We start from the raw sequence: 23,641 nt of genomic DNA, 5'->3' as shown, positions 1-23,641 counted from the left end.
GAGGCTCAGGTAACTAGGGCCAGCCGAGGCTTGCACTGCTGGCAGTGGCAGCAGCAGAGGTGTGATGGGGGCGTTACCTTCCCCTGATCACTGGGTCGCCTCCCATCCCTGAGGGCTCCCGGACTGTGAGAGGGGGCAGGCCGGGCTGAGAGGCCCCCCTCCACTGCATGAATTTTCATGCACCAGGCCTCTAGTATGTAATACTTTCAACAATAAAGATTTTTTTAAAAAGCAGTTCACTTGTTCACTTAGGAATGTCCTCGATAAAGTAGGATAAAAGCATTAATTTTATTAAATTTCAACTCTTGCAAACATCTTTTAATATTCTATGTGTTAAAATGAGAAACACACATATAACTGCTGCTGGATAATGAAGAATGATGGTTATCTTGAGAAAAGTCATTTGTGCAACTGAATTGTAAGTTGAACTGGCTGCTCTTATCATGACGCACAATTTTCATTTTAAAGGACTATGATTATTCAAACTTGCATATTTGGGAGACATTTTCTCAAAAATGAATGGAGTCTTTCACTTCAAGAAAAACTGACAATATTTGTTGCCAATAAAATTTGAGCTCTCAAGCCAAAATTAGAATTTTGGGTAAATTGTACTTACTATCATGAGACTGATAGCTTCCCAATACTGTACTAAAGATTTCTCTGATGATATCAATGGTGATATTAACAAATGTGATTTTTTAAAAATATTATGTAATTAGGGTAGTAACATTGGGAAGATATACATAACGCAAAGGATCAGTATTTTCCAGCAGGTCAATGCATGATGTCACAGAATCACGCATGGGTAAAATATGCATTCACAGTGTAAGACAAACTATTAGATTTTAATGTGGAAGAGTATGAAAAGATCACTGATATGGTTTCAAATACCACATTACGACCAACTTTTAAGAAACTACCACTTATCAAGTTTTGGTGTAATATCAAAGAATTATCTGCACAGGCTATTAAAATACTACCTTTTTCTAAAACTAATATAATATTGTGTTAACTATACCCTAATGAAGACAGTTTTTTTAATACCATATCTCTGTGAATATATTTTCTTCATATACTTCAATCAAAACAACTAATCACAATAGATTAAAAAAATAAAAAAATAAAAAATAAACACAATAGATTGAATACAGAAGCATATATAAGAATCCAACTGTCTTCTATTAAGCCAGACATTAGAGATTTGCAAAAATGAAAAATAATGCATTTTCTCACTAAGAATGTTTTGTTTTGAAAGATATATTTATTTTTCATATCAAATTTGTTATTTGTGTTACCATATAATGGGTTTATTATTGTCATTTTTAAATGAATTAATAAATAATTCAAAATTTCCTGTTTTTAATATTAGTAAAGTAATATTTATAGATATAGCCCACATAGATAATAGTTCTTGGGGTCTCAATAAGTTTTAAGAGTATAAAGGGATCCTAAAACTAAAAAGTTTGAGAACCACTACTCTAAGGTAGCTATCGTCATTTCCACTCTCCATTCTTGTCTAGCTTATTAAGGCATAAAGAAGTAGATACATAACATCTAGTTATGTATCTTGATGGTGACCAAAGGAAGAGAGGGGAAAGTGGTATAAATTTTTCTTTGTTTTAATTTCAAACAAGATAAATTATCCATAATAGAATGATTACATTTACCCATAAAAGTTAGTGAGAGATACAAAATCTTCCTTCTAGGAGCCAAACAATAGAAGGTTGAAAAACCACTGTCACAAAATTATAAATATTTTTTCAAGGGATACATTTACATTTCAGAAAAATTACACTGAAATATTAATCTCAGTAAGAGAAAACATTTGCTAACATCAAATATTTATCCAGAAAAGGAAGTCAACACTAAGAGCAAATCAGTAGACCCAAATATTGTCTTCTCTATCAATGACAGGTATTGAACTCTTATTCACCACCCTATATATATATTCACCTCTGGATTTCCATAATGTCCCTAGCATGTAGCTGAATATACTTGCTCATTGAAGTCATGGTGGTCAACTTATATTTCACACTCCGACTAAGAAAGAACTCTTTATATTTAACCCCATTGGTTAAGGTGCAATGCATGGAAAGACACGTTAATAGTAGCTCTTTCTGATAAGGGCAATGATGATTGAGCACAGATTTTTAGGAATCCCACAAGCTAACAATTTTTCAACCTATCTGTAAGCAAAAAAAAAAAACATAGGGACAGAACTCCTACAGCTCTTGGTTTTATGTTCTAACTCTAATCTCTAGTATATCCTAGTTGAGTCTCATGGTTGCAAACCTTACCCAACTACTCATACTACAGAACTGAAGCCAAGACTGGTAGGACAGTAGGACATCAATTTACAAAAACATCTTATTGCAAAGTTTAGGTGAATGATGGAAGATGTAGGCCCAAACAGCTCAAAGGCATACACAAGTAGTTCCTTTGTTCAGTTATTAATAAAGGCACAAAAACAGTTATCTTTTTTTGGAAAACAGGCAGAGAGAACAAAGATTCCTAGAGGATATGACAGTTTATAATTATTTCTCTACTACTCATTCATCAGTATATCAAACTACAATTTTGTTTTTTATCTTGGACACATGGTCAAAAAAAAAAAAAAAAGAGCAGTCATTTCAATGGGAAATCCACCTCAGAGAGACAGAGAAAAGTAAAAGTGGGGTTAATATCATTTAGCATAAGAACTCCATAAACAGTATAGAACTATGCAAAGGCAATAAAAGAACTGAGATAAAATTCTAGCTTAACAAGCCTAACAAAGCAAAACTCCAAAAGAGAGAGAGAATTGTCAAAACACTCCCCCTCCTGTAACAACTAAATATCTACAGACTAGCATATCTTTTTTTTTTTTTTTTTTTTTTTTAAGCATTACTGAGCATGGACTTTTCCCCAATGGTTTGAAAACCAAAGCAGAAAATATATCTATACATCTACTATAACAATCTTACTACAAGGTTTCCAACTTGTAACACCATTCTTTCCTGAAACTGGTCAAGTTGGAAAGGCAATTAATAGACACCATCTGCCTTCAATGTTTTTCAGCTTCCAACATTTTTAGCCCTTTCACTGAAGAACGTACAGTAATACAGTGCTGCCACTTAGCAGGAAATCTCCTTTGCCTGCAAAGAAAGTGACTATTTATAGACTCGAAGGCTAGATGGGCTCTCAAAGGATGACCAGTTTCCCCACAAGGTTGCACCTGTAACTCCTGCTCCAGTCCTTTAACCTGGGAACTCTGCATATCTCCTTCACTTAGAGCAGTGGTTCTCAACCTTGGCTGCCCATTAGAATCACCTGGGAATCTTTTTAAAATCCTGATGTCTGGGCCTCATCCTCTGGAAATTCTGTTTCTTTGTTATGGGGTGGGGGCCACAACATTAGTAACAAAGAAACAGAATTTCCGGAGGATGAGGCCCAGCAATCAGGATTTTAAAAAGATTACCAGGTGATTCTAATGTGCAGCCAAGGTTGAGAACCGCTGACTTAGAGCTTTTACATCTAAGTTCAGAGATGACAACGTGAATACTTTTTGGGGAGAACACAAAACATTTGAATTAATTTAAACTACCTAGGATCTGTTTAGTTGATTCACAAGTAGATTACTAATTCCGAAAATGCAAAAACAAAAAAAAAAAGATTAGGCTTCCAGTGTGCATTTAAAGATACATAACCCCTGAGAGAGAAATTAGTTGACCTAAAATCAAGAGCAGTCAATATGTGTAATAGTGCATTATACCCTCCACCGAAGTAAACAGTTTAAGGGTAAGTCATGTGCTCTTACTCCAGGATCACAAGGCCACAAGCCCTGAAGTCAAGGAAGAGTGCTTAAAGCGGGAATGTGTATTTATTTATACGCAGGCAAGTCTATTTCACCCTGCACCATCTCTGCTTTCTGCAAGCTAGTGTGTGAGCTGGGAATCACGGGGGGAGAAAAGGTGTATCTAAAGTAGAGACCACGGCCGGCCAGGGTGGGACTGGGTGCACCAGGCTGCAGTCTCTCTCCCCGCACCTTCCCGGGCACTTTTGCCAAGGCCGGTCCATAAACCCCAGCGCAGGGGCCAGTGGGGGTGGGGTGAGCAGGGGATGCGCGAGGAAGGGCAGGAAAAGTGGACTAACTCTCTCTCACCACCTCCAGCCTGAGGGCCTCGCCAGAGACCTGCGAGCTAGCACCACCCCAAAGCCAACCACCACCTGGGGCCCCCGCTCGGAACACCCGGGTCGGAAACCTCCAGGTGCGAGACGCATGCGCACTGGCCCCCCGCGCCGCACACCGCGGCACCAGCCCCTTCGTCCCCCGCCGCGTCCCAGACGGCGGCAGGCCCCGCGCCGCCTCCCGCCGCCTCACGCAGGAGCAAGGCCTCGGAACCCCGCCGCCGCGGGCGCCTCCTCCCGGGCCCCGGACGAGGGCATCACCTGGCTCCCAGTCTTCGGGATCACACCTCCCGTGGACTTGCAAGCGCCGCAAACCTGGAAATGTTTCTTCAAATCGGGGAGCCGCCGGCGCCCTCCGAACTTGCTTCAGTTTAAGCTCACCGCCTTCCTGGTTCCAGCGCCAGGCAGCGGCAGCCGAGCTTCCGAATGCATCGATGGAGGCGACCAGGCGCTAGGAGTGCCGAGGGAATGGATCGTCACGCCGCCAATTTTTTGTTTGGTGTTGGCTTTGCTGGCTTGTTTGATTATTTGATTGCCTTATAACCGAAAAACAATAAAGGTGGGGACTGAAGCGTGTAATTGCCTTTGTAATCGTCGTTATCGTCACAGATAATCAGTAAACAAGTCTGCATCATAGGAAGTTAGGTTTAAGACACAGGTAGCAAAATTGGTTATCTCTAGCTGGGCGAGGAGGAAACTCGCCCAACAATAATAAATCATGGGAGTGTGTCTGCATAGAGTCGTGTGTAGTTAAAATGCAATGATTTATTTGCAAAAGTGCATTAAAAGTCGGTGTTTCTTCTGCCCTGAAGGTGAAGGCACTCACAGGTTGGTTGCAAATTAGTTTCTCGCATTAAAGGAGCCGGTTATTAGAGGACTGGGGGGAAGGCTGCCCTAGGCAAGGAAAGGAGATTTCTTCTGAAAGAGAAATTGTTTAGGTGTTTGTTGTTATTTACATCAATAAACATTAACGCGATTAAGCATTTTCTGTAACTCATACTACATTAATTATCTGGTCTTGCATAAACCTCATTTTTCCTTGTTTGCTATAAGTACGCAAAGATATGGAGGTAAATAAACTGTTGGCCCTGGTTTGGGTCAACTGTGAGAACCAACTTGTTCAGAATCGCTAGATATCCAAACCACAGTTTTCTGCAGATATTTGAGAGGTGAAAATCAGCTCCAGAAATATATTTGTCATAAATGACTGTACCTTAAATAACCAGTTTGAGGGGGACCGTTTTAACACTAACTACCACACTACATGTTTATTTTAAATAATTCACTAGCTGGGGGGACTCGGCGTCATGAATTTTATTGGAACTTGTATACCTGTCTGCAGGCTGTTAACTGAGCTTTACTATCAATTTTTTTATTTTTTATTTTTTTTACCAAAACTGTATTTTGAAATACCCTGTTTCCGGAAAACATTTACTATTTAATAAAACAACCTCATTAGAACTTCATGAGCATTTATTAGCATATCATTTCAAAACCTTGGTGTGGTTTTTTTTAGTAGGTTTCCCTTAGGCCAATAGAATCCGTGATCAGACACTGCAGATCTCTCATAACTCTATCAACACCACTATTCCTAAATATACAAAGAGCCAGGAAAATCTATTTGGTGTGAATCACATCAATTGTCTGAACCTTCTCTGATTACCTTTAAAATGGTCATCTTTCCCTCCAGCTCAGTAGATGGAATTTGAGATCAGACCTAGAAATCATGGCAAAAAAAAAAAAAAAATGTAGCTGGTGAGTGTCTTGATCCCTTACCAGACTTCTAAAGTGGTCATTTTGAAGCTATTTGTGAATAGTATTTAACACCTCAGTTTGGGAGCTCTTTCTGTTCATTCTGCTCAATAACCTTAAAAACAGATTTTCTTAAAGGATTAAAGTTTTATGCTTATTCCCCTCTCACAATATGAGGACTAAAGTGATTACAAAGTAAAACCATGTTCCTAAATTCATGTAACTTTGGAAAGTGTATTTTAGTCTCTTTTGTAGCATAATAAAATAAAAGCAAGCACTAATATAATTAATTAATACCTAAGAGTATTGCACTGGAAACATAAAGATCTTAATTATTTCTCCTAAAAGTAGCAATAAGTGAAATGTTTTAAGAACAAAATATAACTTCAGCATTCAAGAGAAAAAAAGGCAAATACTTCTTAAAAGTATGATTTCCATCTCAAGTTTGCCAACTGTGAACATTTGAATCTGAAGAGTAGTATAGTATGACAGATATGTATAGCCTCTATTTACATATATCCTAGAAACACTAATATATTAAGTTTTAATTGTGTTCTTTTCCTACAAATGTTTCAGGTTGCCTTGATGGAACTTCCCAAATTACCTGTTAACTTCGTGCTGAGGCTTTAACCAATAGATGGAAGATAAACATATCAAAGTTTTTGTAATTGCTTTTATTTTTACTAGGAGTATTAGATCTAAGAAAATGAACCAAGTTACCTTTCACATCAGAAAGCCTGCATTCATTGTTTATTAACAGACTCTTTGAAAATGTCCCCAAAGCTACACTTGAAGAGGTATATTTGTTTACAAACTCAAATAATATAACTTTCCATATGTAAATATTCTTATGTGAGATACATTTGTGGCCACACTTCTCACAGCCAGCTCAATACAGACAAATGACTCAGGAATATAGACATTCCTTCCGCATAACTGTTTCGATGAAAACAGTCCAGGGAGAGAGCGAGAGACTTTTCTCCCGGCGAACATCCCTTCTTTAATAGTCCACAATAAATAAAATTAAGAGAGGCACAAACTTAACATCCACTGATTTTTTATTTAATTCCAATAAGGATAATCACTCGCTTTTCAAAATCAGGAAATCAACTAGAATGTTTTCCAGGTTGCTAAAGAAGAGCTCTTGCAGTTCATGTCGAGAGCGGCCCGGACACAGGGAGTTAGTGATAAGGGAGCTGGGGTGAGGGTCCCGAAACCTCCCAGAGGGAACGAAGTCTAACTGTCCTTGATCGGGCGCTAAGGAAACACTTTCATATGGAATCTGTCAGGGAACAGCTGCTCGGGAAATGTGTTAAATTGACCGGCCCTTCCAGCGGGGCTGTCGGTGGAGGAGTCGGCTTGGGCTCCGGGGCGCCAGCAGCGGGGTAAATCACAAATTCCCCAGGGCCGGGAGGCTGGTGACGACCCAGCGCAGCTCCGGCTGCGGGCCGGGAAGCGGCAGAGCACCCTGGGCAGGGTGGGCGGTAAAGCCAGGATGCCGGGCTGCGAGGTGTAGGTGGGGTCGGGCCGGCAGCGGGGATGTAGACTTGCAACATCGGGTCAGGATCACGGAACTGGGTTGCGGGGCGCCTGGCGCAGGAGCAGGGCAGGGGTGCGGGGCAGCCCTGAAGCCCGGCGGGGATGCGGGGTCTGCCGCGGAGTCGGGATCCCGGACTCCCTCCGGCAGCCGCGCACTTGTCAGTTTCCTTTTGGCCACGCCCCGGCGGAGTAGGTCCAGCTCCCTGGTGTTTAACTAAGTCTTGACACCAACGCAAAATCCACGCCTAATTAAATTAATTAGGGATTCTTGTCAATCCTGGATTAATGGCCAAGTGCGCAGGCGGCCGAGGCTCTCGGAAAACCCGGACGGCCTGGGACCTGCCTCCTCTTCCCGCCCCTTCCCGTCCCCCTTCGCTGCCCTCCCACTCCAGACCCAGCCTGCACGGACTCTAGTTTAATCTCTTCTCTCTCTCTCTCTCTCTCTCTCTCTCTCTCTCTCTCTCTCTCTCTCTCTCTCTCTCTCTCTCCCCCCCCCTCTCCCTCTTGCTCCCCCCCCCATTCCCACCCCCACCCGCAGGTAGCGGCGCGGGTGCTTCCCGGGAAGGGGCTCCCTCCGACTTGCGAAGGGAGGTAATTTACTCGGAACAAGGGGCCGCCTCGGCGAAGTATAAATAGTGAGACTTCAAGCGCAGCGTCGCTATCAGATCTGAACTCTCCGCAGGAAGAATTGTCAAAGATCTTAACATTGAACAAGCGGGCTCCGGCAGCGAAGCCTCAGTTCATATTTCCCTCGGCCCCCGCCCCTTCCCTCTTCCTTCTCCTCCTCCCCCTCCTCCTTCCTCCTCCTCCTCCTCCTCCTCCTCCTCCTCCTCCTCCTCCTCCTCCTCCTCCTCCTCCTCTTCTTACTTCTTTTTCTCCTCTACTTCTCTTTCTTCTTTATTCTCTTCTTTTTCTTCTTTCTTCCTCCTCCTCCCTCTCCACCCCATCCCCTGCCCCATTGATGTGTTGTTACTGGGGGGGCTGGAGCAGTAAAAAAAGAAGAAGGAAAAAAAGAGCGGGGCTTGGCGGTGAGAGGTTGTGCGCGGGGCTGCGGGGCATCGGTGGCGATGGAAGAACTGACGGCGTTCGTCTCCAAGTCTTTTGACCAGAAAGTGAAGGAGAAGAAAGAGGCGATCACCTACCGGGAGGTGTTGGAGAGCGGGCCGCTGCGCGGGGCCAAGGATCCGAGCGGCTGCGCGGAGCCGGGCCGCGACGACCGCAGCAGCCCGGCAGTCCGGGCGGCCGGCGGAGGCGGCGGCGGAGGAGGAGGCGGAGGCGGAGGCGGAGGAGGCGGAGGAGGTGCAGGAGGAGGAGGAGGAGGAGGAGGCGGAGGAGCTGGAGGAGGGCGCTCTCCGGTCCGGGAGCTGGACATGGGCGCCGCGGAGAGAAGCAGGGAGCCGGGCAGCCCGCGGCTCACTGAGGGTAACGACCCGATCCCCGGCCCCGGTTCCCCTTCCCGCCTTCCCAACTCCGCTTAGGCGGGAGGGGACCCCAAGGCCCGGCGGGGTGGGGGGCGGGACGAGGCGAGGGCCCTGGGATCCCAGTTTGGACGCGGGAGTGATGAAGGTGCGAGTCCGCTGGTGTGCATGGTCGTGGGTGGGGTCCGGGTGTCTGCGGGGAGGGGGGCGGCATATGGGGATGGTGCGCGCCCTTCTCGGGCGCTCCGGCTGTTCCCATTCCACCCCAATGCGCTTTTCTCCGGCGGGAGGATGGGGCCTCCGCGCGGACGGCCCGCAGGCGAATGGTGAAGTTCGCGGGGGCCGGGTGCAGGCGGGGTCCTGGCAGCGGCGGGGCCAGGCGGCGGGATCAAGGTTAGCACCTAGAGTTTGCGGGGACCCCTTTTCTAGGGGAGAGAGGAAAGAGAGGAGAGAAGAAAGAGGAGAGAGAGAGAGAGAGAGAAAAAATGTCACCCTCGGGTCGCCCGGGGGTTTGGGACCGCCGCAAAGAACCGCTAGAACTCGGCGAAGACCCTGGATCCCTGGATCTTGGGGGGCCAAGCTTCGCATTCTCGTTGGGCTATGAAGGTAGAAGGAGGCCCAGGCGAGCTAAGGTCCAGCCTATGCTGTGTGTCCTGGGAGACGTGTGAGGCTCCTCTTTTTTGTTTGTTTGTTTTTCAGTATTTACACGATTCCGCTTACTGCTTCGCCTCATCCAGTACTCTGGTTTTGTGCGTGGAAAATCCTCGGGTGCCAGCAAAGTGTTAGGAAGCGGCTTTACCTAAATGGTAGAGCGTGCTGTACCAATTCAAAGGAGTTCAACAATAAAATTAATTTGGCACTTGGTCCCTGCAGTAACTGGTGGGCTGCCATATTTTTCCAATTAAGAAAATATGTGACATGCGTAGAATCACATATTTAAGCAAGCAATTAAGTTGTTTATAACACGGTCTGTTCCTGTTTAGGCCAATAAGTGGAAATTTGGGGGCGAAGTAAAAATTATATTAAGTCTATTAATCAACTGGAAATGTGGACATCTTTTTCTTTGAAGTCCCCAAAGTTTGAGAGGTATCCATGGTGGATGACATAAAATAGACAGCCTTTCACCCCTTGGGCAGTAGCTCGAGTGTGTTTTCATATTTAAATTTTATTGCACTGTGAGTGAAACTATTTTATTAACTTGGCTGTGAATGTTTGCTACTATGCTACCCACTTCCTTCCAGGAGGAAGGACACATGTCCACAAAACGAACTCTGAGACCTAGAAATGCTGGCATCACTTAAGATCACCACAGTAAGAATGGCAGGCAGGTCTGAGATCTGGGGGCCATTCTTTCGCCTCCAGACGCTGCACCAGGTTCTCCTAAATTGGGAGAGTGTTGGCATAGCGGTCTGACGCTTCAGGGCAGCCTCCTGAAGCCTGGGTGAAGCCGCAGCTCTGGGCCCTGGGCACAGCAGCGCCAAGACCCAGAGGTTAAGGTCTGTACCCGGGGTAGGCGCAGACCTGGGATCGTTCATTTCCAAGCGCAGGGCAAGTCTTAATTTCTCTGCAGGCCGGCTCTTTTGGAAATGATGTTTAACTCCCATGCTGATCTGGAACCTGGGCTGGGGAAAAACTGCCAACAGCCTGGACTATCCAAACTCAGCTTTGACGCTTTAAAAAACAAAACAAAAAACAGCCAAGTCTCCAACTCAGGGGCAGAGGATGAAGACGGTTCAGAGGGCAGTTTCTGTTGTTGAGGTGGCTCCCCTGATCACTGCCACTTGGCCTTAATGTACAGCGGTTGGCAAAAGTAGGCTTACAGTTGTGAGTACGCGAACGGTTTATTCTCGTCTTGCTATTTATTAATTATCGCATTGTTTGTGTGTATTGCAACTGTACACCTACTTTTGCCCACCCCTGTGTTTAGCCCTATCCCTTGGGTATCTCTGTGTGCTCACATTTGCAGAGCTCCCGTTTTTAAAGGGAGGAGAAGAAAGGGCAGGAAAATAGCAACGGATGTGTGCAAACCCAGAGCAGGAAAAAAAATGCATATTTTATTAAACATCCGAGCTGGTGGATGCATGAAAAGGCTTTGAGCAACCAATAGAAACCGCGGATCGCGAATGTTCTGCCTGAACCTGTTGATCTCTGCGGGCTGAAGCATTTTAGGGTCCAGTCGGCCTTTCCGATGGGGAGAGACATGGAAAGAGCCGAGGCGGCGGTCAGCCCCGCGAGCCCTGCGAGGCTAGTTTTCTGCCTCTCGCCTTCTAGCCCGGCGTGGGCGGCGAGCCCTCCAGGCTGCCAACATGGCGTGGACGCCTCTGCTCAGGCGACAGAGGTCCGGCTGGCGGGGGCCAAGAACCGCCGGGCGGCCCGTGGGCTGCCCGTGGGGTTTGGTCCGAGCCGTGGGTCAGCGCCGAGCTCCCGGGGATGCGACTCTCCGCGATGCGCTGCACGAGGGGCTCGTTCTGCATGCGACCCTGTGGCCCAAGTGTTACCAAATTAGACCAGCAAGTTGGAGAGAGACAGAGAGCGACTGGCGGGCCGAGCTGGCGGGAGACGGGCCCAGCGCTCTCTGCAGGCGGGGCGCGGGGGGGAGGCCGGAGCGTGGCCTCCCCGCGCCCTCCTGCCCGCACCGCTCTCGGGAACGGGCGGGGCGCGGCTCTTTTGATTTCTGTGCGTCTGCAGGAGAGAGTGAGCGGGCGAAGGGGTGAGTGCAATGGATTTGCTGTTCGGCAGGGGAGGGCAGGGAGCAGCGGGGGTGGGTCATGAGGTGAGCGGAGGCCACAGTTTCAGAGGCAAGGGTGGGTGAATGCCCATCTTGCCCGAGGGCGGCCACCTCGAGTTGATCTTGCGCGTCTCCCGGATCCTCGTCCTCCTCCGGGCCGGGTGAGGGACTGGGCAGGAACTCCAGGAGGGGGCAGGATCCGCCATCCGTCTCGAGACGAATCTGGTTAACGGGATTTGTTGTGTTTTTATCTCTGTGTCTGTGTGCTGCTGTATGCGCGCGTGGACGTCTGTGTGGCCCTGTACCTCGTGGCGCTCCATCCAGTGTCCCCGGAGCTGAGGGATCGAAAGGAGGATGCGAAAGGGATGGAGGACGAAGGCCAGACCAAGATCAAGCAGAGGCGAAGTCGTACCAATTTCACCCTGGAACAACTCAACGAGCTGGAGAGGCTTTTTGATGAGACCCACTACCCGGACGCCTTCATGCGCGAGGAGCTGAGCCAGCGGCTGGGGCTGTCGGAGGCCCGAGTGCAGGTATCTGACTGTGAGGAGGTCGAGGCAGGGTCCAGGGAGGGAGGAGGGGCACGCCAGGGGTTGGAGAGGCGGCTTTCGGGACACGCACTAAAGGTGCAGGTTCCAGGGGCTGGAGTGAGGTGAGAAAGGAAGGGATGTCCCAAATAGAGGTCTTATTTTCCAAAGTAGATCTTAGTCCTAAACCGCCCCCCCCCCCCCCCCCCCCCCCCCCCCCCCGCCTTCACCCTATTCCAACATATGTTCCCAGCAGAAGAAAGCTGTGCTGGGCTTGCTCCCAGAGTTTCTATAAACCACACCCCCCTCGCCTCATGATGCCTTTAATGTGGTTTAATCCTAATGGGCCTACTTTTATAAGCCTTAAAAAAATCCCACAGAAAACGTTTTATCTTCTGGATGTCTTAAAAGTTACAACGAATATTCTGTTCGCTGGAGTTGGGTTTCCTTGAGGGTCTGCTCTGGGGTCTAGGTTTGCCAAGCGGATATGCCAATTAGGTTTATAGATGTACAGACTATAAAGAAAATTAGCAACTGTTAAATGCAGAAATTTACAGTCTGCCGTTAGCAGTTGATCTCAAACTGTGTGCGAAACAGCAGAGAAATAAATGCATTTTGGTCACTCTTTGTTCCCTCACTTAACCAACGCAGCGAACCTGAACCTACAGAAACTTGATTTTAAAACAACCCACAGATCTTAATGTTGACATTTTCAAAGTCCGACACCAGTGACTACCATATCTAATGATATTAGGATTGTTTTTTGTTTTTTGTTGGGTTTTGTTTGTTTTTTTCTGGTCTGAGGGTGAAAGTAGGCTTTGGGAGCGGTTAATTTGAAAATGTATATGCAAACATGCATACATATCCTAGGTTTATGGAGAACAAATTTAAATGTTTCAGACTGTATTTCGCTCAAATAATAAAATAGGAGAAAATGATGGTCATTATTTGTTTGAACACATGGAGCAGTTTTAGGCCTGAACATCTGCAGCTGTTACAAAGTATCACTGTAACAGATACTCCCTGGGTCTCTGGGCGCAGAGACCACCATCTGCAGCGAACTATGCAATTCTTATGGGGCTCCCTCGCATCTTGTAATAGGATCAGGACAAAAACAGCAGTGGAGTTGAAGGCGAAAAGTAATAATAGGCTGCCTTGGTCATCACAGCATCAACAGCGGAGCCTTCCTTTTTAAGCCTCTCCTGCTTTGCTCTGTGTACTGAGATCTCTAGAGGCTCAGCAACCCCTTAAAGACGTGATGATAATTATTACAGTTATGAGCATTAGTATCTCAGTTCCAACTCTGCTAGGGGAAAAAAGAGGCAAGGAGCCTCAGGCCATGTGAGTTGCACAAAGGATGCCACCCTGGCATGAAATCTACCCTTCTATTACACTAAATGGCAGGGGAATTTTTGAAGATTTACATTGACTATGACACTTGCTTTTAAAAACAAGACAAAGCTCAGAAGCAATATTTTACTTTCATGTGTTTTAAACATTAATTGGTGAATCAGTCAATATGCTATATTATTGGAACATAATGCTGTATTATCAGAGTAAAAAAAGCAAGCTTTCTTTGAATTTTAAAAAGTCTGTCAGATTGCCTCTTAAAGATTATTTAAGAAGGTAATATCTGGGAGAAGATAGTATCCAAGAGTTACTTGATTCATATTCCAACCCCTTTCACACAATATTCTCTTTTTTATTTTTCTTGTAAGAAGTGATTTTATTGCCGATCTTTATTTTTTCATACTTAAAAAATTTTTTGAGCTATTTTCTGGATGCTTCTCTACTACCCTAACTATGAGCATGGGCTATTTCTATAGAAGCAAATTAGATTATCATGATAATAGTACAATTATTCTGCTACTGTGTTACACTCTGTTGCACAGAGGAACAGAGAAATTCTAAACTTCTTTGTAGTGAGGCTTTTATGACACTAATTACCTCTTCCCTCACTCTTATCCCCCTCCCTCAGCCCCGAGGAAAAAAAGAGTCACTATTTGCTTTGGTGTTTGGTTTTTCTTGAAGATGAAGCTAATTAATATTACAGACTATTAATGAGCACATTCGTCTCAGGTCTTACTGGGCAAACATCTAAACCCATTATCACTTTGGTATCAGGTATCAGCAAGAGTTTTAGGCCTTGGGAACTCTGTAATGTAGAAAGATGAAACCAGGACTAATAGCAATTTATCAATAAACTATCTTGCAAAAGTATATGAAATCTATATATTTTTGTCATTACTTTACACTTTCAACTTTGGAAATTGAGATTGTTCTATTAATTCAAAGGTTGCTTGCTACATCTCCTAGTTTGTGCCTAAAGCACTACTCTTTTTTTCATCTCCTTTTGTAATTTAAAAAATGTTTGAGTCATAACATCTAGGTTATATATTTTCTCTCCAATTTGTAGGTTTGGTTCCAAAATCGAAGAGCTAAGTGTAGAAAACAAGAAAATCAACTCCATAAAGGTATGGTTCTCAGACAAAGAACATTTGGTATTCTAAGTAAAAAGAGAGTGGGGAATAGTGCTATTACAAATACAGAAAAATACTCTCAAAGATAATCATGGTCCTTGCTTAAAAAGCTGCTCTGAAGGCAGTTAATGAGAGTCCTAAAGTTTGGGAGTAAGCTCGATTTATTTTAATTATGGCAGTAGTTTAGGAAGATAAGAGATTATTTCCAAAGGGATTAGTTCTATCTTGGTACCATTTGGAACCCTGGAAAACAATGCTGGAAATATTCATCTCACATGATTGTGTTTTGTTTCCCCCATTCTTTGCAGGCGTCCTCATAGGGGCTGCCAGCCAGTTTGAAGCTTGTAGAGTTGCACCCTATGTCAATGTAGGTGCTTTAAGGATGCCATTTCAGCAGGCAAGTACAGCCCAGTTTCAACCTGTTTTTAACTGTTAAACGACCTGGATGTTTGCTTGAACTGTTGACCATCCCCCACTCTCTAAGCCCAGTGTTGGTGTCCATACAGTTGGAGAATCAATTTTGAGATAATATAGTGGAACTTCTCCCCTTTAAAAACCTATAGAGTGTCAGGGGGCCACAAGCCTGGTCCTTTCTGTCCTCATGGGAAACCCAGAGAAGCCTGAGGGCAGTAACAGATCCTTTAAAAATGCACTAAAGATTGAGCTTGGGGAGAGGAAGGAAAAGGCTTTTGATTAAGATTTTGTCAGATCCAATACAGAGGTTAGTCCTAAGGTGTTTCTAAGGCAATTCTCTAAATATTTTTCTAGGTAAAGTCACATTAACTGTCTCTGACAGAAGAAAAGGAAATAAATAAAAGTACTCCCTACTCAGGCTTGATTTTTTTAAAGCTGTCTACAAACAAAGCTCCATCTTTAGTAGAGAAGGCAGCCCTGCCTTGGTCTTCCCAGGGATGCCCTGCCTCTGCGTTGCCTTTCTGAGCCATAAAGAAACCTTTAAGACTACATCTAAAAGGACAGCCTACAGCAACGATTTAATCCTGGGAACTCCCAGTGCTCTGAACTCCCCACTCTCCAAGCCTAAAGGCTTCATCCTTTCCCAACCAGTTCCTGACCTACCCTCATCCTCAGCCAGGACCCCTGCTTGGTAGGACTATGAAGTCATGGATTAGTTCTCAGTTGTCTCTGGGGAGACACATGGGTGCACCAATGTATTGAGAGTTAGTGTTAGGGAGGTCTTAGCTTTCTTGGCACCACCGGACTCTGGTATCTTGGTGCTAGGCTTTTGAAGCCAGAAAGAATGACTGGAGAAAGAGAAGGGAGTCTTTAAAGGAGAACCTTACTTTTCAGAAGGTGATCTGTAGGTCTGCAGCATCAGCAGCACCTGGGAGATAGGCAGAAATTCAGAAATTCAGGCCCCAACCTAGACTTTCTGAAAGGGAATCTGCATTTCAACAAGATCCCCAGGTAATCCTTACAGGAGTTACAAGTACCAACAATTGTGCTAATTGTGATGAAGATGCAGTAACATGCAAAGTTTTGTGGTTTGCTTGTTGGTACTTAAGTGCTTTAGTAGTGAGGTAAGATGTGCATGACAGCATCAAGAGAGGAGGGTAGCTGGCCCTCACCCCGTTTTGCCAGTACACCATTGTTATTTTGAGGAGGGTGATGTTTTGTAGCAATAGCCACGTGGTCCTCTCATGGGCCCAGCTCCCGAAGGGGCGGCCACATTCCTGCAGTTGCAGCGCCCCTGGGCCCAGGGAGATAAGCCGAGCTGAGTGAGTTGCAGAGATTCGGGGGCACTGGAGTATCCCCGTGGCGCCCCAGATTCAGTAACTGACCAAGAAGGTCAGCCACATGCCCCGTTCCCATCCCCGCCCCAGCCTTCCCCTGAGCCACGCTGGACGCCGTTAATGCTCTGTTTCTATTCTGTTGTCACCCTAGGATAGTCATTGCAACGTGACGCCCTTGTCCTTTCAGGTTCAGGCGCAGCTGCAGCTGGACAGCGCCGTGGCGCACGCGCACCACCACCTGCACCCGCACCTGGCTGCGCACGCGCCCTACATGATGTTCCCGGCGCCGCCCTTCGGACTGCCGCTGGCCACGCTGGCCGCGGACTCGGCCTCCGCCGCCTCCGTCGTGGCTGCCGCCGCCGCCGCCAAGACCACCAGCAAGAACTCCAGCATCGCGGATCTCAGACTGAAAGCCAAAAAGCACGCGGCCGCCCTGGGGCTGTGACGCCGACGCCAGCGCCCTGGTAGCGCCTCCAGCGAGGCGTGCACCCACCCCGCACGCCCTCCGCGCCCCCCGCGCCCCGCTGCTCCTCCGTCGCCCCCTCCGCACTCCCGGAGCCCAGCCTCTGGCCGCCCGGCTGATCGCCCCTTGCCCGCTTCAGCATCTCGGACTCGGAGGGCAGGACTCAGCGCGGGACCTGCGATCCCTCAAGGCGCGTCCACGCGTTGGCTGCTGACCGTGCAGCTATTTAAGGGCCTAGCATTCAGCTTTGCAGGGGCGGGTTTGGGGAAGTCTGGAGAGATGTTGGATACGGGAGTGCTGGGACACCGGAGTGTGGCTTCTGGCAAAGCTGCAAAGATGGGCTCTTGCTCAGAAATAAAAATCCTGTTAATTAAAAAGTGAACAAAAAAAGTAGAAGAGACAAACAGAAAACAGAGAAAGGGAACGTGTTTCTGATTACTATTTGAAAGAAGCTGAAATCGGAGAACCAAGGAACACACACACACACAAATTAAAGTATTTTATATGTTTAAAAATATGGAAAAATAACCTGGAAGAATCTCGAGAGAATGGGGGGGTTGGGGAGTTACCAACTGAAAGTGTATGCCCGCCCCTGTGGGCAAAGAAGGCAAAATGGAAGGAAGAGGTATACTTATTTAAAGAGTTAAGATTTTTTAAAAAAAGGTGCGCAGCTGGGAAGTTCACAGGTTTTGAAACTGACCTTTTTCTGCGAAGTTCATTTTAATACGAGAACTTTGATAAGAGAGGCGGGCCTCCTTTTACGTTGAATCAGATACTTTGAGTTAAAAACCACCACGAATGGAAGAGCAAGAAGAGGGAAGAGAGTATAAAAACAAGGAGAGAAAAAAAATGATATTAAGGAAAAAAAAATGATACCACAGTGATTTCTCTGAGGAAAATTACAGCAGAACTGTCCAGGCTGTTGGCAGTAAATTCCAGTTTGCATGTTACTTTTATTCCATTGATGGTGTCTCCCCCCCTCCCTGCTTACTCACATGTACTTACTTCATTTTCATCTTCAGTACGAAAAACAATACCAAAAGCATCTGGAAATTGATGTTTATCTATATCTATCTCTATATATACTTGTGCCCAGTCTTTGATCCTTGGGGACAAAAGAAAAAAGGTGGAAGGGAAAAACTTTACACTCTGATTGTCCCAAGAACATGGAGGCGGGCAGACAATGTGGGGAAAGGAAAAAGAAAACAAAAGAAGACCAAATAAAATAACGAAGGTACAGCGCTTCCCAAGGTGCCCATAGGAGGCCCTCAGTGGTCGTCCCTGTCCCTTCCCCTCCCCCTTTTCTTGTCTACCCTCCTGCTGGTTACCTGAAGTCCTATTTGAGGACCCTGCTTTATTTCCCCCTCTCTATCCGTCCCACTTACCTTAAACAAAACCCAGCTAGATACAGGCACTAGGTTTCTGTAAAATATGTTGATACACACGAACAAAGTTTATTTTGGCTATAATGTGTGAACTGATGGTTGACTTTCGACATTTGCGTTTTATCTCACAAAGGTGTATATTAAAGTACTTTTTTGTTTGTTTCGGTTCATGTAGCTGTTTAAAAATGGGATACCCTGGACTAAGCAATCTGTATCCCAATGCTCTAGAAAGCCTCCTTAGTTTTTTTGTGTTTTTTTTTTTCCTTCTTATTTACAAGAAAGAAGAAAAGCTCTTTTCACTGAACTTGAGTATGCGGTTGAGCTTTGTAACTATTTGTTCTCCATGAAAACAAATTATTTATATTTGCCATATTTTTTCTAGTGTATTAAGTTATTTTAAACAAAAGAAGATGCTGTTATTTCCATGACGTATTGTCGGTACAAAATGTTTCGGTTTCACCTCTGTTAAAACCTTTTAAATAAGTGCCAAGTTACTCATTGAAGACACTTTGCGATCAATTGAATGAAAATAGTATTGTTTCATTTGATGGGGTTCGCGTCATCTTTGTTCCTGTTGTTATTAAACTATCCGAGATAGTCTTTCCTTCTTCCTTTTTGATGAATGTGTATCTGTCGATTACACCAACTTGGAAAGCGCTGGCCTCTGCGCCTACAAGCCGCAATCACGGGGCGTGAGAACAGTGGCTCGGCAGCCCCACACTGAACCAAACTCCCCCTCCCCCATTTTATCCACTTGGCGTAGAATCCGGATTTATTTTTACACCAAGTCAATAAAGGAACACATTATATATAAAATAACAGAGTAGAATAACCCCCTTCCCCAAGATGGACTCTCGCTCTTCATTCTGCTGCACTTTGGCCCTTGAAGAAGTTTATTTGGGAGATACTTTGGGTAGGAAGAGAAGCGGAATCACGCGGCGCAAAAGTCACTTGGGTTAATTGTGGCATAACTAACACTCAGTCCCAAGCCGCCGACCCTCCCCGGAGATGGGCAGGCGATGATTTCGGGGAGTAGGGCAAGAGCCGCGGTGGGGGCCAAGGCGCTGGGAAGGGCAGATACCCCACCTCGCCCTCCAGTTTAACTTTTGGACCGAAGCAGCTTCTTGGATTGGTTAAATGTAGGAAAATGTAGAAGCCAGGACCATGACCGTGATCAGGAAAAGCCGGGTCTTAGCCATCAGAACACAGAAGAGCCCTTCCCCGCGTCTCCCTTGGGCCCCCTCTCCCATAACAAATCTCCCCAGTAAAGCCCAAAGACGCTGCGGGTCTTGGGGTTGGTAGAAACCGGGAAGATCGGCCCTGGCCCGGCCCGGCCCGGGGCAGAACCCTCCTTCCCCGCCGGGCTCTAGGAATGGGAGGCACCCCCTGAGAAAATCGAGGGTGTCCCGAGTGTCCCCTGGGGCCCTCAAGCCCCCCGCCCCCCCTCAAAAAAAACCCATCCCTGCGTCCTCTGGCCACACTCCCGTCGCCCCCACCCGGCCCTCTCCCGTGTTGAGTTCGCATGCAAATCTGTTCCCTGGCGTAGGAAGGGGTGATACGTTCATATTTATCTTTTTGCTTTCAAAGACCAGAGACCTAGACTAGGGACGTCTTCGGCGCGCAGGCCTCGCGCGTCTCCCGACAGACGCGCGTCCCCAGTTTCTTAATAAACATCTGCCCGCGGCGGAGCGCGCTTTGAAGCGGCCGCGCAGCTCGGCGCGCCTGGACCAGGTGGCCTGCGGGGAGCTCCCGTCGGCGCCCCGGCCGGGCCCGCACCCGCAGGCTCCAAGCCCCGACCCTAGACCCTAATCCAGCCCCCGACGCGGGATAGGACAGTTCCTGGGCACCCCGAGAGAGGTCAGAGGTCACGGGAGAGCTTGGGTTTGGGGAGCTGGTGGTTCTGTCCCCGGCGCAGCCCAGCCCGTCCCCGCAGCCACGCTGGGGGGGGGGAAGCCCGAGGTGGAAGGAGGCGGTGTGCTCCGGCCCAGACCTGCGAGCGCCTAGGTCAGCCAGGAACCTTCCCTGGGGCCGGAGGCTGCGGGGCTGGGCGTGGAGCCCCGAGGGATCGGGCCCCGAAAGGAAGCGCGCGGAGCCGAGGACTCCGCGGAGGCCAGCCAGGCGGGGTGAGAAAGGCCAAAGTTTCTGGGCCCCATCCTCTGAACGGGAGCCCGGCGCGGCCCGGGGGACCCGAGCATCAGGGGCGCCCGTGGCATCCGCGCCTCCTTCCTTCCACGTCAGCTCTGCGGGACGAAGCGCGGGCGGAGGCTGCCTTTCCTGGCCGGTCCCGGCCGGGTCCTTCGGGCTCAGCCTCCCACTCGCGCAGGCAGGGCCGGCTTTCCTGGGGCGTCTGGGCCCAAACTCTCAGGCAGGAGCCAGGGTGTTCCAACCCCGAGTTTCCAGAGCCACCGGAGAAGGAGTCGGAGGAAGCCTTCATTTTAAGTTTCAATAAGGCCCAACATGCATGTGGTTTGGGTCCAGAGTCAGTACCCTTAATAAATAATGAAATGAAAGGTGTGCCCCCCCCTCCCCCCTCCAATCTTTCCGGGTGTGCACAGCCTTCCGGAGCTACAGAATCCCTGATTGGGGAAAACCGCGCTTAAAGAGACTATTCAAGTGTTAAGGACCCTATGATGCGAGAGGCCCACTAAGATCAGAGGCCTTTGCTTGAAGCTGGACTGATAAATAACGCTTTTGAGTTTTTCCTTAGATTTATAACTTTTAAGCTACTCAGATGGTAATACTTTAGTATAATGCAAAGCTCAAATTTCGGAACTATTTTGATTTCTGAAAAATGCCCTTTTGGCTTCAGTGACATGGGATCCTGTTATTTTTTCACAAATCAGTTTACATCATAAATTGCAAACATTTGCAATAAGATCTCAAGATTGTTTATTTTATGTAACCTCAAGCACTCGACTATGTTAAACACCAGTACAGAAAGTCTGTGAAATCAGTTTAATGTGTGTGAGGGAATTAAAGGATCACTCCTTTTCATCGCATAAACAAAGCATTTAAGATTGTTTTGATTGTCAATCTCCCGAATTTTAAACACTCTTAACAATTGACTATTAATTTTAGAGTCATTTCTGTGCAAAAATAATTACTGAAGTTATATCCTGCTTTAATTAAATGGTTCTAGGCAGAATAAAATGGTATTCTACAATTGGGAAACGGGTGATTGTTTTGCGTTATATTATTTTAAATTATTTTAGTTCAAATGTAAATAAAGTCTGCAAATTCCAATGGGAGGAAAAAGGCCTGAAGTAGTTTCTTAATGTGCCATTAGAACAGTTAGTCAAAGTGCATTAAAGGAATGTCACAAACCCAGAAATAATAAATATGTCGTTCTAATGAGAGTGTTAACTTATGGATAATTTATTCAAGGTAGTTTTTACTTTTCATATGGAATCTCTTATTATGACCTGCCTGAGCACTGCGATGCTTGTTCCTCAAAATCTAATATATATAGGCTTGGATATACATAATTCATAACTTGTGTTGATATACTTATACACACCCCAAATTTTAAACCTTTACAATATGTTTGCATGTTTACTTGCATGTCTTCAAGACAACTGAAATAAAAACATACAAAGTGTTAAGCATCGTATTGAAAGCAAGTGCTTGCACTGAGTGAAGAAAAACTACTGGAAAATTAAAAATTAAAAGGGATTAGATAATTTTCAAGCTCAGATATAGAGTGAACACTGAAGTAGTTCAGACAGGAAACATTCTTGTATAAGAAATGGGAAAATCTCCAAGAAAGACGTACAGATGTGAGCTTATCACACTTCTGATGCCTCGACAATCCTTTCATGTGTCTAATTCATGAAACAAAAAATCCTCAAGCCTTGGGGTATTTTGTTTTGGGTATTTTATGTGTCAGTCAAGGTAACCATTGCATATGCCTTCAGCACAGGAAAATTTAGTATAGTACTTACATGGAGTTCTATTGGCATGAGGAAAGGTTTTAGAATATAATCAAATAAATCACATAGGGAGAGTAAACATAACCCTCCCCCCCTCCCTTGTTGAACAACTGTTCACTTATCCCGACCAAGAGATTCTTATTCAGGCAAAATAGTGCAGGATAAGATAAGGGCGCAGAATCTGGAGCCAGACTTCCTGGATTCAAACATCACTGCTGGTATTTAACAGTCCTGCGGTTGTGGATGAGTTAATCTTTCTGTGCCTCAGTTTTCCTATCTGTAAAATGGGGGTAAAAATAGCATCTATTTCATAGGGATGTCGGGAGGATTATATGAGTTAATATTTGTAAAACCCTAAGAACAGTGTCTTGCATCTGTATGTATGTATATATGTATGTGTGTGTGTGTGTGTGTGTGTGCCCTAGCTATTTATATTTTAATAAAAAGGCCAATAGGTACTAATCCTTGTAATAAAAACCTTAGGAGAAGAAAATAGTACAAGACAAGGTATGAATACTTTTCTGTTGTAAGCAAGAAGAAAACATTGCCTACTGGTTTGTGATTCTACTAATTGCTTAGTCTCTGAGAGCCTCATCTGGAAGATGTGGCAAAAGTCACAAGTAGTTAGGGGGCTTATCCATCAGAGCAGTTCATAGATTGCATAGTGCTATATCCATGACAGATATTATTGTTACTCTGTGATGTACAGTGAATAAGGTGAGATATCAGGCATGACACTTTCCCTCAAGGGGCTTACCATCGAGGGGAAATAGTTCATACGTACATATGATAGTGCTAAGAAGCATGTGCTACCACTTGCTTAGGTAAACGCACTTGCTTAAAGGCACTCAGACACATGATATGCGTCTAAATGGTCATACAACACACACGTGGGGCCTGTTGCCCTGTTTTTGGAAATTGAATCTTCCTTGGAAATGAGTAGCCTTATAAAGGAATTGTGGAGCGACACCCAGAGGTTAAGAAGCAAACTTCGTTAGAATTAAATGCATACCATATGTTGCTGTGCTTTGTGTCCCATAGAACCATCTGCATTTTCTTTGGCGGTCCATGTTTGCAGAGCATTAGCAGTAAAATGCCAAAAGATGCAACGGCTGCTGATCAACAATCTTTCACAGCACTTTGAAAACACATACAACACAAAGGAAGAAATGTTTACTATTATAAGGACCTGTAAAATGAACAATTGAGGTCTAATTATGGGCTAAATGAAGAGGTCCTCATTTCCAATACTTAAACTTAGATATATTACTAATACTTGCCTCATATTCTATATAATATCTGTTAAGAGCTTGAGCACTTTTTAAAAAAATTTCATAAATCTTTTTAATGATCGAGGATCCACATAAGAGCACCTTTTCCACATCTTAATTTGGAAGTCAGTGTGATGTCGCAGAGTATAATTAATCTGTAGAGGCAGATGTTCCTGAGTTTAAATCTCAATTATACCACATATTAATTAGAAGCGAAGTTTCAGGTAATTT

General features: G+C 45.7%; 2 protein-coding genes across 3 annotated transcripts in view; one reads left to right on the top strand and one right to left on the bottom strand.

Moving 5' to 3' along the window:
• Positions 1-4,560, bottom strand: part of RSRC1 (arginine and serine rich coiled-coil 1) — a 357,359-nt gene extending 352,799 nt beyond the window's left edge. The window contains exon 1 of the mRNA XM_081086755.1: positions 4,429-4,560. The gene's annotated coding sequence lies outside the window, so the exon portion shown is untranslated. The remainder of the gene's footprint in view (positions 1-4,428) is intronic.
• A 3,965-nt stretch (positions 4,561-8,525) lies between these two features.
• SHOX2 (SHOX homeobox 2) lies at positions 8,526-16,807 on the top strand (the record flags this gene model as incomplete). 2 transcript variants are annotated; one of them, XM_081085762.1, is made up of 5 exons in its annotated part: positions 8,526-8,880; positions 11,929-12,137; positions 14,548-14,605; positions 14,920-15,008; positions 16,550-16,807. In XM_081085762.1, the coding sequence occupies 5 exons, from the start codon at positions 8,526-8,528 to the stop codon at positions 16,805-16,807; spliced, it is 969 nt and encodes a 322-aa protein (XP_080941888.1). The 2 variants fall into 2 exon arrangements, with proteins under 2 accessions (XP_080941888.1, XP_080941887.1); XM_081085761.1 differs by having other exon boundaries at positions 16,514-16,807.
• Positions 16,808-23,641: the final 6,834 nt, after the last annotated feature.

Source organism: Myotis nattereri (assembly GCF_964212035.1).
Source record: "Myotis nattereri genome assembly, chromosome: 3".
Taxonomy (NCBI): Eukaryota; Metazoa; Chordata; class Mammalia; order Chiroptera; family Vespertilionidae; genus Myotis; species Myotis nattereri.
The sequence above is the reverse complement of the archived record's forward strand: the minus strand, read 5'-3'. Positions and strand labels throughout refer to the sequence as shown.